General features: G+C 39.3%; 1 protein-coding gene across 1 annotated transcript; it reads left to right on the forward strand.

Annotated features, from left to right (window-relative positions):
* The first annotated feature begins 2,386 nt into the window (after positions 1 to 2,386).
* On the forward strand, positions 2,387 to 13,186 carry RAG1 (recombination activating 1). Its single transcript, XM_006275935.3, has 2 exons — positions 2,387 to 2,465; positions 6,215 to 13,186. The coding sequence occupies exon 2, from the start codon at positions 6,235 to 6,237 to the stop codon at positions 9,367 to 9,369; it is 3,135 nt and encodes a 1,044-aa protein (XP_006275997.1). The 5' UTR covers positions 2,387 to 2,465; positions 6,215 to 6,234; the 3' UTR covers positions 9,370 to 13,186.
* Positions 13,187 to 13,781: the final 595 nt, after the last annotated feature.

The raw sequence follows: 13,781 nt of genomic DNA on the forward strand, positions 1-13,781 counted from the left end.
TCTTGTTTCAGTGAGAATTTTGCCTCAGTCAGAGTTTGAGTAGGGAGGCCAGGATTTGGCTCTGCATGCAGTCTACATCATTGTGCATAATTTGTTTGGGGGTGGCTCATTGAGCCCAGTTACTGGGGTGCTGAAGGTTGTTTAGTTGCCATCTGCTCTGGTACATGGTGCAATTTGAACTGATTATTCAGAAATAGCTACACTTCTCTAAGTGTCATCCATTTAGCAGAGCCAAAGGCAAATGCTCTATTGTGGTATTGGAGCTGGGAAGTTTGCAACTTTCCTATCTACTTTTCCCGTAACAAGAAAGTTGCTCTCTGGCCTTGTAAAAAAAGTCTTAAATAACCTCTTAGGGAGCACACTGTAGTTTGAAAGAGAGGAAAATGCTGGAAAATGCTGGAAAATGCAAATTGGGTGACCCAGGACTCTCTTTGGCTCTGCCAGTAGCCTGCTTTATCTGGGCAAGTAACTTGATCTCTCCATACCTCATTTTCCCTCTTGATAAAATGAAGATAACAATATTTTCTTTGATTTATTAAGTGCTTTCAGTTCTTTGGATACAAATTGCTATAAAGAGCAAGGTACTGTTAGTAGCTAGGAAATATGGGCTCAAATTTGGATTCTTGGGTCTTGATCGCAAGTGGGCTTGTCTATACCATAGCAGCCATACATCTCAGAGATCACAGGTCTGGGTATGCTTGCCTGCCCTTGTCTGGTGATGCACTCCAGAGCCAAACATTTGCCAGTGACTTTGTCTACTTCTGCATTGGACTACTTCTACTGTGCATTATCGTGACTGGCAAAAACCATGCTAACGCACTAATGTGCAGTAGATTAATCCAATGGGCTTTATGCATCACACAAAAAGCATTCATCTGCGTTAATGCACAGTAGCTTTAGTCCAATGGGCATTAAGCGTCACTTAAAAAGCATTCATTTGCGCTAATGTGCAGTAGTGCTGATTGCGGCAGATTAAGTTAATACCTGTTATTATAGGTACTAAACTTAATGTGCTGAAACTATGGTGCTTTAATGAATGTTTAGACTCCAGCAGTTATTTGACCCCAGCAGTCTTTCCTGTCCAGAGCACGGGGGCTGGACCTGATGGTCTCACGAGTCCCTTTCAGCCCTAAACTTCTGTGAATCTCTAGACATGCCTAAGGAGTCTGTTCCAGACTCGTCCCCAACACTTGTTGTCAAGCCCTCAGCCTGAGAGTCCTGGGGACAAGTCCAGCCAACTAGCCTCCAGGCCCTGTGAGAGACACTTGACTGCATAAGTTGGGTTAGTATAAACAGAGACCTAAGGCAATAATGAATGGACTGTAGCTTGTGTTTTTTACTAGCCCCTTGGGTGTGTGCAGGTGTGAAGATAAATTGGAATCCCGTGGAATACTTCTGCCTGGAGAAAGAGCCATTGCATGTGGAGGGACGTAAGTTTTATTTTGCTTTTCTTTTTTGTTATTCTTCCAAGTTCTCATTCTTGGCTTGTGAACAAATGTCCTGTTTGGGAAACTGGCTGTGTTGTTGCTAGAGTTTGTTGTATGAGGTTCTGTGTAGAGGCAGTGATCGTGGAGACATTGTTGTGTGACCAAAAGAAGAGTTTTCTCCATGCTTTACATTCTGTTTAGAGTTCATTCTTGAAGCAGAAATGTTCCTTAGGCCAGGAATTGTGTGGGGATGATGCTCTCAGATTCCCAAAAAAGGGGATTGCCCTGCATGCTGTTTGTGACTGCATGTTATTGAGCACTGCTATATTGTATAAATTAAACAAGTTACATAGTGATTATACCTTGTCTTTAAATATCAATTTCTCCTTGACTAAGAAGCCGACTTACAAGACACTGGTCATCTGCTATTATCTGTCAAAGAGTGACACTGTTATGGGATGCTGGTGCAAAAAAGAAAGGACACCAGCATGTGCTTCATATTGTACTTGCCAAATGGAAACATGATTTGAACAGGACTGAAAATACAAGCTAGTCTTTCAATAGGGTTACTTCTGTGAAGAAAGGTGACCTGACTGAGTCACAGATTTTCCTACCCAGTTCATATCTGAGTGAAGAAGTTAGCTCTGCAGCAATAAAGACATCATCCAAATACAAAACTTTAGCTAAGTAATGGGGCAGATGCCCTGGGGAATTACTCGGCATACACATCTCAGAGCCTTGGAGTCTCTCATAAGAGGACTCTGTTTTTATAAATTTCATGGTTAAGCCTCATCAATTACCAGGTGCCACCTGGAGTCAAGAGTTCTGTGTTGCGTGTGGCTGACAGTAGCTTGTGGTTAGCACCAGGGCGGTGTTGGGAGCTGGGAGGGACAGGGAAAGGGTGAGATAAACGGCCCCACAGTGAGCTTTAAAAAGCAGAGTGAACAGTGAGAGAAAGAGAGAGAGAGATCAATCTCTCTTGATATTTGGAACAAACTGAACGGACAAACGACGCTACAAACTGGCAGTGAGTGACAGGTAGGCTGACAGGTTTAATGGCAGCATTCCAGTTGCCTGTGAGACCTGCAAAAACTGATTAATTTTCCTGTTTGAACATGCATAGCATTGATTGTACTACAACTGTTCCTCCTCATTTCTGAAAACCCTATTCATTCAGTGGGTTTACTCTTGGAGTAAGGTGATACTCAAGTGTGAGTACAGGCAGTGTAATCTGATCCTTGTTCAGAAGTAACTGAGATGTTCTGATATAGTAAAAAGAGGAATATTTTTTTTCAAGCTAAAAAGAGGTGACATTAAATACAGCTGTTAGATCCAATTAATTATCAATGTATCTGACAGCTGGGGGCGGTGTTCAGGACAAGAACAGACAAGTACCTGACAGGAGTAAACAAGGAGGAGGAGGGTTGTTTAGTGTGCCTCAATTAGAAAAGCAAAGAAAAAGCAAAAATAAATGGAATATGAGGAATATATTCCTAACCTTAAGGTATCTGGAAGACTTCCAATTTGCTGGGAACTGCAGAATTTAACTAGACCAAATGTTTGATGAATAGACTGTAGGCAAAAATTCTGTGCTGGCAAAATGAGTGGTCAGATGACCCAAGAGGGCTTGGTTGCTGTTTGTCTTTTTAGGATGTAGTTGCCAAAAGGAAGTAATGAACTTTTGAACTTTTCCTCAGCAGTGGGTAAAATCTGTCTAATACATTTGAGTTGCAGAATAACAGCAAGCATTAGGCCATGGCCCTAGGGATAAGTATGGAGCTAAGATACACTGTTGGAGGTTTAGACAAGGAGAGGAGGTTTTGATTTAACTATGCCCATTGCAGGCTGGTTCATTGTAATAAATGTATGGGTAGATTATAGGGGGTGTTGCTTGCTGGCTGCTCTCTCATGCTGGATATATACTGAAGCTGCTGCTGGAGATGTTGAGAAGGTAGTCCATTGTATAGAAGTATAGGGAAGGTATAGAGAAGCTCTTCAGTTACCCTGCAGGCATTACTATTCCATAATCTTGCTTCTGGGGCAAGCCAGATGCTTCTGTGTAAACAGGAGGTTTCAACACAGATGGGTCCAGAGCATGGTAAAGCCAGGGAATCAAGGCAGTGGGTACGGTTCTCTATACATCTGGGCACAGCTGTGTAGGATAGTAGTGGATAATTTTGTAGACAGCAGAGTAAAAGCAAGCAGGACATCAGGCAGCAGCTGAAAAGAACAGCAGGGGATATACAGGCAGCGATATTCAGCCTTGCAGGCAGCTGGGTATAGCAATGCAGGCAGATGGGTACAGCAATACAGGCAAGTTGTTCTCAGTGGGATGGAATTAAGAGAAGCTGGGAAGAAAACATAACTTTTTTGCCAAGGTCCACTTGGAGGATTTTGAAATTAAACACAGCTCTTAAGGTGTGAGCTGAGTGGGCTGACATGTCACTCTGGATCAGGAACTTAATCAAAGCAAGTAATCATTTCCAGCTGGACTCTGAAAGATTGTATTGAAATGTTGCTCCATTGAAAGGTTATATCTTAATTTTTTAAGGTGATAATCTTTGAAGAATACTTCCTGAAAGACAGATCAAAACTTCAGACATTGAATGGAGTATGTTCTTATGTAAAGCATCCTTGAAACTGACACAGAATCTAGGCTGATAGTGAGCATGGGAGCTAAGTGAATATACAGCATTTTTAAAAAGTAATGTCAAATGAAAATGAGATATTTTGAAGAAAAAGTCTCCCCACTTCTGTTATTAACATTGACCTAAATTGTTAAAAACAAAATAAACGATCAAATCTAACTTACTCTTCACTATGCCCTTTATTTACTTTTTTGCACTTCCTCTGGCTGGGCAATGAAAAATGGGCTAGTCCTTTTCAGTTTTGTTTCTAATCTGTTTCTCTTGCCAATTTTCTTTTCAGGCTCTTCTTCCCTAGAAGGATGTTGAAAGTTCTGTATTCATGTGTATTAAATGCAATATTTTAATGGCAATGATATTGCTGTTATATTTGATAAAAGATTATTCTTCCAAAACCTGAAATAGAGGCCAGATGTGACCAGACATTTTCAACTTTCAGTTCTTCCAAATAACCCAGCTCAGCTTCCCAAATTTAAGCACAAGAATAGTTCCTATGGGTCAGATCTTCAGCTAGTCTAAATTGTCAGAGCTCTGTTAAAGTCACAACTGAGGAAATACCCCATTAACTTTAATTCTTAAATTCAGAATGCACTTAAGTGTCTTGCTGAACTGGAAGAGGAAATCCTGACTCTGAATTGGTTTTGGGTGATATCATATCAGGATATGGTTACTCAGCATTTGGATCACTCAGCCTGTGCAAAACCCTTTTAAGAAACTACAGCCAAGCAATTCCATTTTAGGTTCAGAGCCTAACATATGAAGTAGAAATGATTGTTTTGATGACTTAAAGAATATGGTATAAGGCATGAAGACTTCCATTTCTCAGCTCCCAGTTTAAGTAGTGATGACCAGTCATGTACTATTATAGTCCTCATTTAGCAAGGAATTCCCTTGATTTCAGTAAAATTACTTGTGTGAGCATGTAGTACAGGAGTGAGTGGCAAAGGTTGTGTGATGCTGTTATTTAATAGGTATTAGCTGCTCTACTGTATATAAAATGAGCAAGTGGTTTCATGCTGTTTCTAGGGACAAATGGGCTACATCAGATTGAGGCACATAGCAGAGTTGTGTGAAGAACCTGAGTGACTGCCATTTCCACAACTATCAATTTTGTGCCTGTTATGTGTATTTAACAATGATTGAATCCTGTCTCCTGGACAAAAATCCATATTAGTTATGATGATTATGTATGCATTATTACACTACAAAATGGGTTAACTGCTTTAAAAAGTTTGGAGGTTGGTGGGAAATACTAAAAGCACAGCTCAGGTTCTCTCCCATGGCAAACTTCCTCTACATAGATATGCCAGTGTACCTTCTTCTACAGTAATGATTCTATTCCATAGGTGAGGGATGCCTATGATACAGGCTTGCATAGTAAATAATCTGGGCAAATATGACATCTGATGAAGTGATCTTAAGTTGACAAAGGCTTATGCTTTTTATATATATCTTTGGTTAGTCTATAAGGTTCATGTCTACCCTACCTTCTGCCTGATCCCAGCCTAACATGGCTAGTAACTACCCTTAAATACCATCAAATTTTACATGTCATTAGTGATACTTAACCAATGACAGTTTAAACTAAAACTGTTATTTGCTGTGCTCACCTGCAAACTCATCCAATATTGGGCATTTCTCCCAGCATCTTTTAATTGTAGCTACAAATCCAGAGTTACCTAAGGATTAAGTTATTTTGCTCAGGTTATGGCCACTAAGATTTTTGAAGAAAAGGTACTACATATAGAACTCGAATCTTTCTGTTAAAAGATCTAGGTTCTACCACTTCAATTAAAAGAAATTCTTCTTTGGTTGTTAGCACTGTCTCACTTAAATCCTGTTTTGAGGGCTTAAATTAGCCTCTAGATTGTGGACAGATTATTTTTCACTGTCTGTGCAGGTTGACATTCCCTTTTTGTGACTGTCATGTCTCCACTGTCATCCTATCGTTTATAATTATTTCTACAATAATATGGTATACTTCAGGAGGTAATTTACCTTCAAAGCAGCAAGTCAGATTGTCTGAAGGAACATGCCAATTATAATCCATGTGATTTACACCTTGGCATCATTGTTCATGCTTGAATACTTCACTTACTTAAATCCTCTCTTTCTGTTTTTCTCTCTCTTTCTTTTCTTTAGGTGATCCAGTTCCTGGAAGAATGGAGATGTTACCACCACCAAGCATGAACCTGCCAGAAGAAATCCAGCATCCATACACTAAGTTTTCAGAATGGAAATTTAAGCTGTTTAAAGTAAGATCATTTGAAAAGACACCTCCTGGGGATAGCCACGTGGTAAATAAAGATAAAGCAGAAGAGGCAGCCTCTTTGGACAAAGGCAATGTGGTACATATGGATGCAGTAATCCCAGTGATGGATAAACAGGTTGTGCTACAAGCAGAATTAAAGGTCACTAAGCAGACACTTGAAAAAGATGCCAACAATCTGAAGATGCACGATAATGCAACTCATCAAGCAAATCTGGAGGAACTTTGCCGCATCTGTGGAGTTTCATTCAAAACTGACCGCTACAGAAGAAGTTATCCAGTGCATGGACCAGTGGACAATGAAACTCAGGGGCTTTTGAGAAAGAAAGAGAAAAAAGCAACATCTTGGCCAGATCTTATTGCCAAGATCTTTAAGATTGATGTGCGAGGAGATATTGACACAATTCACCCTACTCGATTTTGTCACAATTGCTGGAGTATCATTCAGAGAAAGTTCAGCAGTTCCCCATATGAAGTGTATTTCCCGAGGAACAGTGCCATGGAATGGCAACCTCACTCCCCAAATTGTGATGTTTGTCACACTAGCTGTCGGGGGATCAAGAGAAAGAAGCAGCCGCCCAACTTACAGCTTGCAAAACGACTGAAGATCATTGCAGAACGTGCTCGAAAAAACAGGTGTGTAAAGAACCAAGGAAAGCTAAACAACAAGAACCTCATGAAAAAGATTACCAACTGCAAGAAGATACATCTTAGCACAAAGCTTCTTGCAGTTGACTATCCAGTAGATTTTGTTAAGGCTATCTCTTGTCAGATCTGTGAGCATATTCTGTCAGATCCAGTGGAAACAACGTGTAGGCACTTATTCTGTAGAACCTGCATCCTTAAATGTCTCAAAGTTATGGGCAGTTATTGCCCCTCCTGCCTATACCCTTGCTTCCCTACTGACTTAGTGACCCCAGTGAAATCCTTCCTAAACATTCTTGACTCTCTGACTTTGAGATGCCCAGTGAAAGAATGCGATGAAGAGATCTTGCTGGGGAAATATGGTCAGCATCTCCCCAGCCACAAGGAGCTGAAAGGGAAAGAGATTTATACACACATAAATAAAGGGGGGCGACCAAGACAACACCTTCTGTCCTTGACCAGAAGAGCTCAAAAACATCGTCTGAGAGAACTCAAGCTTCAGGTCAAAACGTTTGCTGAGAAAGAAGAAGGGGGAGATATAAAGGCTGTTTGCATGACTTTGTTTTTGTTGGCTCTCAGAGCAAAAAATGAACACCGGCAAGCAGATGAGCTGGAAGCTATAATGCAAGGGAGGGGCTCAGGGCTTCACCCAGCTGTTTGTTTGGCAATTCGAGTCAATACATTTCTCAGCTGTAGTCAGTACCATAAAATGTACAGAACTGTAAAAGCTGTCACCGGGAGGCAGATCTTCCAGCCATTGCATGCTCTTCGCACTGCTGAGAAAGCCCTGCTCCCAGGTTATCATTCATTTGAGTGGAAGCCTCCTTTGAAAAATGTGTCTGCTAATACAGAAGTGGGAATTATAGATGGGCTTTCAGGCCTGCCACACACAGTTGATGACTACCCAATTGACACAATTGCAAAGAGGTTTCGATATGATGCAGCCTTGGTTTCTGCCTTAATGGATATGGAAGAAGACATCTTGGAAGGCATGAAAGCACATGACCTGGATGACTATTTGAATGGTCCTTTCACTGTGGTGGTGAAAGAGTCTTGTGATGGGATGGGAGATGTCAGTGAGAAGCATGGATGTGGACCAGCAGTCCCAGAAAAGGCAGTTCGCTTTTCTTTCACTGTCATGACCATCGCTATAACTCATGGCAATACAAATGTAAGGATCTTTGAAGAAGTCAAGCCCAATTCAGAGCTATGTTGCAAGCCATTGTGTCTTATGTTGGCTGATGAGTCAGACCATGAGACTCTGACAGCCATCCTGAGCCCTCTCATAGCAGAAAGAGAGACCATGAAAAACAGTGTACTACTTCTTGAAATGGGAGGCATCCTCAGAACATTCAAATTCATCTTTAGGGGTACAGGGTATGATGAGAAACTTGTACGTGAGGTGGAAGGCCTTGAAGCCTCTGGCTCCACTTACATTTGTACCCTCTGTGATGCAACCCGCCTGGAAGCCTCTCAGAATTTGGTCCTCCACTCCATAACAAGGAGTCACACTGAAAATCTAGAGCGATATGAGGTGTGGAGGTCCAACCCATACCATGAATCAGTTGATGAGCTCCGTGATAGAGTGAAGGGTGTTTCTGCAAAACCATTTATTGAGACTGTTCCCTCTATAGATGCGTTGCACTGTGACATTGGCAATGCAGCTGAGTTTTACAAGATATTCCAATTTGAGATAGGTGAGGTCTACAAGAACCCTGATGCATCTAAAGAAGAGAGGAAGAGGTGGCAATCAGCTCTTGACAAGCACCTGAGGAAGAAGATGAACCTGAAACCAATAATGAGGATGAATGGAAACTTTGCTAGAAAGCTGATGACTAAAGAGACAGTGGAAGCAGTTTGTGAATTAATAAAGTGCGAGGAAAGGCATGAAGCCCTCAAAGAACTGATGGATCTCTACCTGAAGATGAAACCAGTGTGGAGATCTTCATGTCCTGCCAAGGAGTGCCCAGAACTGTTGTGCCAGTACAGTTTCAACTCACAACGTTTTGCTGAGCTCCTATCCACAAAGTTCAAGTATAGATATGAGGGCAAAATTACAAATTACTTTCATAAAACTCTTGCTCATGTTCCTGAAATCATAGAAAGAGATGGGTCCATTGGTGCCTGGGCAAGTGAAGGAAATGAATCTGGGAACAAATTGTTTAGACGTTTCCGAAAAATGAATGCCAGGCAGTCAAAATGCTATGAAATGGAGGATGTCCTGAAGCACCATTGGCTGTATACATCTAAGTATCTGCAGAAGTTCATGAATGCTCATAAAACATTGAAAAGCCAGGGCTTCACAGTTGATCCAGAATACAGTTTAGAAGACTCCCTGAAATTGGAAGACTCTTTGGAAACCAATAATTCTATGGAATTCTAAATGTAACGAGCATTTGGAATTGGTTAACAATGACGTCTTCCTTTAAGGGGGTGCAGTAATGTCTGCAAATTCCACTTTTCACTGAGCATTAAAGGGAATCTGTCCCTGCTTCGAGGAGTTTGGCACAATTGTTTTCTGGAAAATAGGTGCCAGAAAAATACGATGCATCAGTGTTGGTGTCATTTACCTGCCATTTTGTCAGGTAAAAGTGGAAAGAAAAGTTCTTCTTTGGTCTCAGATATTTGTCTGCTACATAGCCAAAGTGAACAAGGTTTTAGACAAGGTGATGCAGGTTGAACACGATTATGAAGAGTTATGATGATTGAAAAGATGAGGATGGGTGTTCTTTTTATTTACATTATTGCATTTTATCTACTATATAAGCTGGTTTTATTTCTTTTTTTAATCAATGGACCTTTGGTTTTTTAGGAACAGGGATTTAACATGGAGGCTTTTAGACATTCATTTTGAGATAAAGGCTCAGTTATTTTTGTATAAAACAATTGACTTAAGGTCCAAAAGTTGATCTTACCTGTCGCTTTAAATGTTTTTTTTTAATTAACATTTATTTTAATAGTCTAAGTACAGGAAAAGTAGCCAGAATTTTAGAATGATATCTAAAATACAGGCCAATATGTTCTAAAAATCAGGCTTGATCATGTGTTCTTAAATCAGACTTTACAAGAGAGTATATTTTTCTCTGTGCACTGTTTACATTCAAGTGATGCTATAAACCTGGCTATCAGCTGGCAACCACAAGGAAAAGTTTGTTCATTGAGCATTTTAGATTTCTAGAGTTAGATCCTAACTGGTGGGCATATACAACTGTTCTGGGTTAAACCCTGGCCTCCCATTGTTTTCAAAAAGACTAGAATTTCACCACTTAATATTAATGGAGTTTCCTTTATATACACAGGCTGTGGTGACAGTCTATTGTGGTTGCTCGGCTCTGTTACATTATCTGATAGGGATATAGTTCACATATCACTTTTACTGTGTTCTAACTCTCCTTCTGATATTGACCCTCTTTGTCTCCTGGGACACATCACTTACATTCTCTGCCTCAGTTTCCATGTCTCTAAAATGGGACTAGCAATTACCTACCTCAAAGACATGCTATGAGAATTAGTTAATATTGATAATCTTTGGGAATTAAACTGCTTTATATGTGTTAAGTAGCATTACTTCAATATTTAGTCAACACTCAGAGAAGCAGTTTACATTATAGTGAAGGCACGATTATTATGAATTATTTACTTTTATAGTGATATTGCTACATGCAGATATAGATACAGATAAAGAAAGAAAATATGAGTAGATAATACAGGAAATTTAATTCTTGCAGGTTATAAATACCCAACTTTTAATAATGACCATGAGGCAACTAGAAATACTGAGTAATTTGTTTTAACAGTATTGTGAGATTTGGTACTTCAGTTATTCCTGAACGTATTCAGTGAATGACTGTCTAAATTTGAGATCCTTATTCAACAAAACTCTTAAGCACATGCTTAATTTAAGCATGTGACTGGTCTCATTGCATGTAATGTGATTACCCAGAAACTTGTTGATTGGAACTTATAACTATGATTTTTTTAAAATCACTGACTAATTTATTTTAGAAAATCGTAACATGTATACCATAACTTATCAGGAAATATAATTGAAAACTCCTAAGTTACTGTGGCTTGTGCTCCTAAATCACTTATGCAGTTTTTAAATTCTCACTCTTACCATCTAATACCTAATGATTAATTGAGGCATTTAAATGTTTGGAAAATTAATTTTGGAACAGGATTAAATGCACAAATATCTACACCATATGCTGTTTTCCTTAAATTAAATTCTGCTTTTGTTTTCTTTTTTTGATATGTTGTTGATTCCCAAGTAGAAATGAATAAATGAAGCCAACAGTTTTTGGCTTTTTTGTAGTAGTTTGTTGTGCTTATATGCTATATCTTTAGGAATTTTGTATTTATCACTTATGGCCAATGTATACATAGAGCTAGTGTTGGTAATTTAGTCATATGTGGACAATTTGGTGATATTGGCTGAATTGAATATTCATTTTTAAAAGCATTTTATAATTTAGATTTAATGCTGAATATAGTTTTGAAACAATCTTTCAGACGTCTCAGCACTTTGAGTGCCAATAATGAATAGCTTTTTAGAATTTTATGTTTCTAGATTATTTGCCATAAATACTACCTTTTATATATTTCACAACATGATTTTCAATTTCTGGCATGCTGATTTTGAAACTTTTATTATTTTTCCCAGATCAAACCCTCTCCTTTAATTCTTATTGATGGTGACAAGTATTTCCCATGAACCATAAATATCAGGTTTACATAGAGTCACATTTTTGTAAATAAATGCATTTATATGTTTTTGGTTTTTTGGGACTATGTCTGTATGCAAATAGCTGTATCCATTTTTCCCATCTGTATGTTTATTTTCTGTGATGGTAATATACTCTATGTTTTCTACTTGAATTTGTTTGAATAACACAAGGGTCAAGCCAGCAATCCTTTCTTGTTCATTGTTAAATTCACCTCTGTGCAGTCTGTCAGTTAAATCTTTAATGGGATCTGAGTGGTGTATTGAGGTTGGGTTGATCCTCTGCACAGGAAGGAGTTTCAACCACAAGTGGTCCTTACTCACATTGGTAGTTCTGAAGTCAACAGGCCACATTCTTTCCTTTTTTACAAGTGATCTCACTGATTTGCCTGAAATACTCCAGTCCCAAAGCTCCTTCAAAATCTGCTCATGTGCAAGCAAATAGGATTTGATCCAATGAGGTCTCAACAGGCCTCATTGTAAAGATTTCTTACATATATAAGGATTTATAAGCGGGGGGGGGGGGGAAGGGAGGCAAGGACTGTAATGTAATTTAGTACACTGAACAGTATACAGACTGGGACCTAGATGTGCAATAGCATGCAAACACATCCTTCTGTCATATATCAGTGTTGAAGTCACACTATTCACTCAGCAAGACAGGCTACATGTATAACAGATCTGGAGAGTGTGGATGACATGAAAATCAAATGTCATTTTTCTTATTTTTTTTACACAAACTTGAATTTATTCTCAGTTTTTTTCCATTGTTGTCATCTAATTTAAATCAAGAGACTTTCGGCTGGAGAGTTTTGAACTCATTAAAACAAATAGAATTCAAATGCTAAACACCTGCAAGTGAAGCTTCTGTAAACAGGGAATAGAAAAACAATATTACAGCTACAGAGGCATGCATTTGAATGCAAGTAATTTTTGATTGCAGAGAGATGCACCATGTGTTCACTCAGCCTATTGTTAAACCCTTTGATTTTGAAGAGGCTTTAGATAAGTGGAGACACTTGTATTCATTTTGTTTTTTCATAAATCATATTTTCTTTTTACTCTAATAACTGGTATAAATACCTCAGTGATTTCTTTATGGCAGATATTTTTCTTGTGAAATTGTACTGAACTCCTGATATTTTTTGTCAGTCATGTTTCATTTGAGGTCTTTTGTAAGAATTTAGTAAAGGCATGTTTAGTTTTGCTGTAAAATATGTAAAATGCTGGGGGTTGGATTCTGCTCCTGCACCATTTTATCACTGACTTCAATGGAATCATTCCTGATTTACCTTGTGGCAAAGGAGTTCGGAGCCAGCCCCTTGGTAGTTTCAACAACCTAGTTTCTGTCTCAGATAAGATGCTTTCAGTGCATTGTCACACAATATTTGTCTAGAATATTTTATGTTTACTTAATGTATGCCAGTTTCTTTATTTTTAATATTTGATTTAAATAAAGTTCTCATAAATATTTACATTTCTGACTTTCTGTTTCTTGGACAGTTTTCACTCATCCTTCTTTTTCATTCGAATAGGCTAAGTACAGACAGTTAAAGACCCTGAGGTTGAACTGATTCAGTCTTTGCAGGTTCATCAAAGCTATGTATATTTAACCGATCAGCAAGTGAATAGACATTCACTTTTGATTCTGGAAATGCAGCACATGCCTGCAGTTGCCCAGGCCAGAAGCCGGGGGTGGGGGTGAGGGTATGCTAGAGCATGCCTCCCTGCTCGACTGGAGCAGACTGCTTGGGCCAAGGCTAGCCCAAACACCCTGAGGGGGGGAAGGGTAGTGGGGGAAGTGGAAAGCATCTTGGGATGCTGGGGGACTGTGAGTGAACTTGAATCTTGAGGGGATCTGGGACAGAAGTTTAATAAACCAAGTTAATCTAACACAGTTTTTGATAGGGTGCTGTCACGATGCTGGTCACCAAGTTGGCCTGCCCACCTTTCTAGGGCAGTCTGCCCTGATTTTCCTGCCATGTCTTGATGTATGAATAACTGGTGTAAAGTGCAGGAAGCTGCCCATAAGTGTCCCGACCCCTGGGGTGTTATACATGGTTCCAACCTCC

This window comes from Alligator mississippiensis, chromosome 2, assembly GCF_030867095.1.
Source record: "Alligator mississippiensis isolate rAllMis1 chromosome 2, rAllMis1, whole genome shotgun sequence".
Classification (NCBI taxonomy): Eukaryota; Metazoa; Chordata; order Crocodylia; family Alligatoridae; genus Alligator; species Alligator mississippiensis.

Bases quoted from the DNA above. Each gene is read 5' to 3' on its own strand.
- RAG1 (XM_006275935.3), top strand. From the start codon at position 6,235: ATGGAGATGTTACCACCACCAAGCATGAACCTGCCAGAAGAAATCCAG.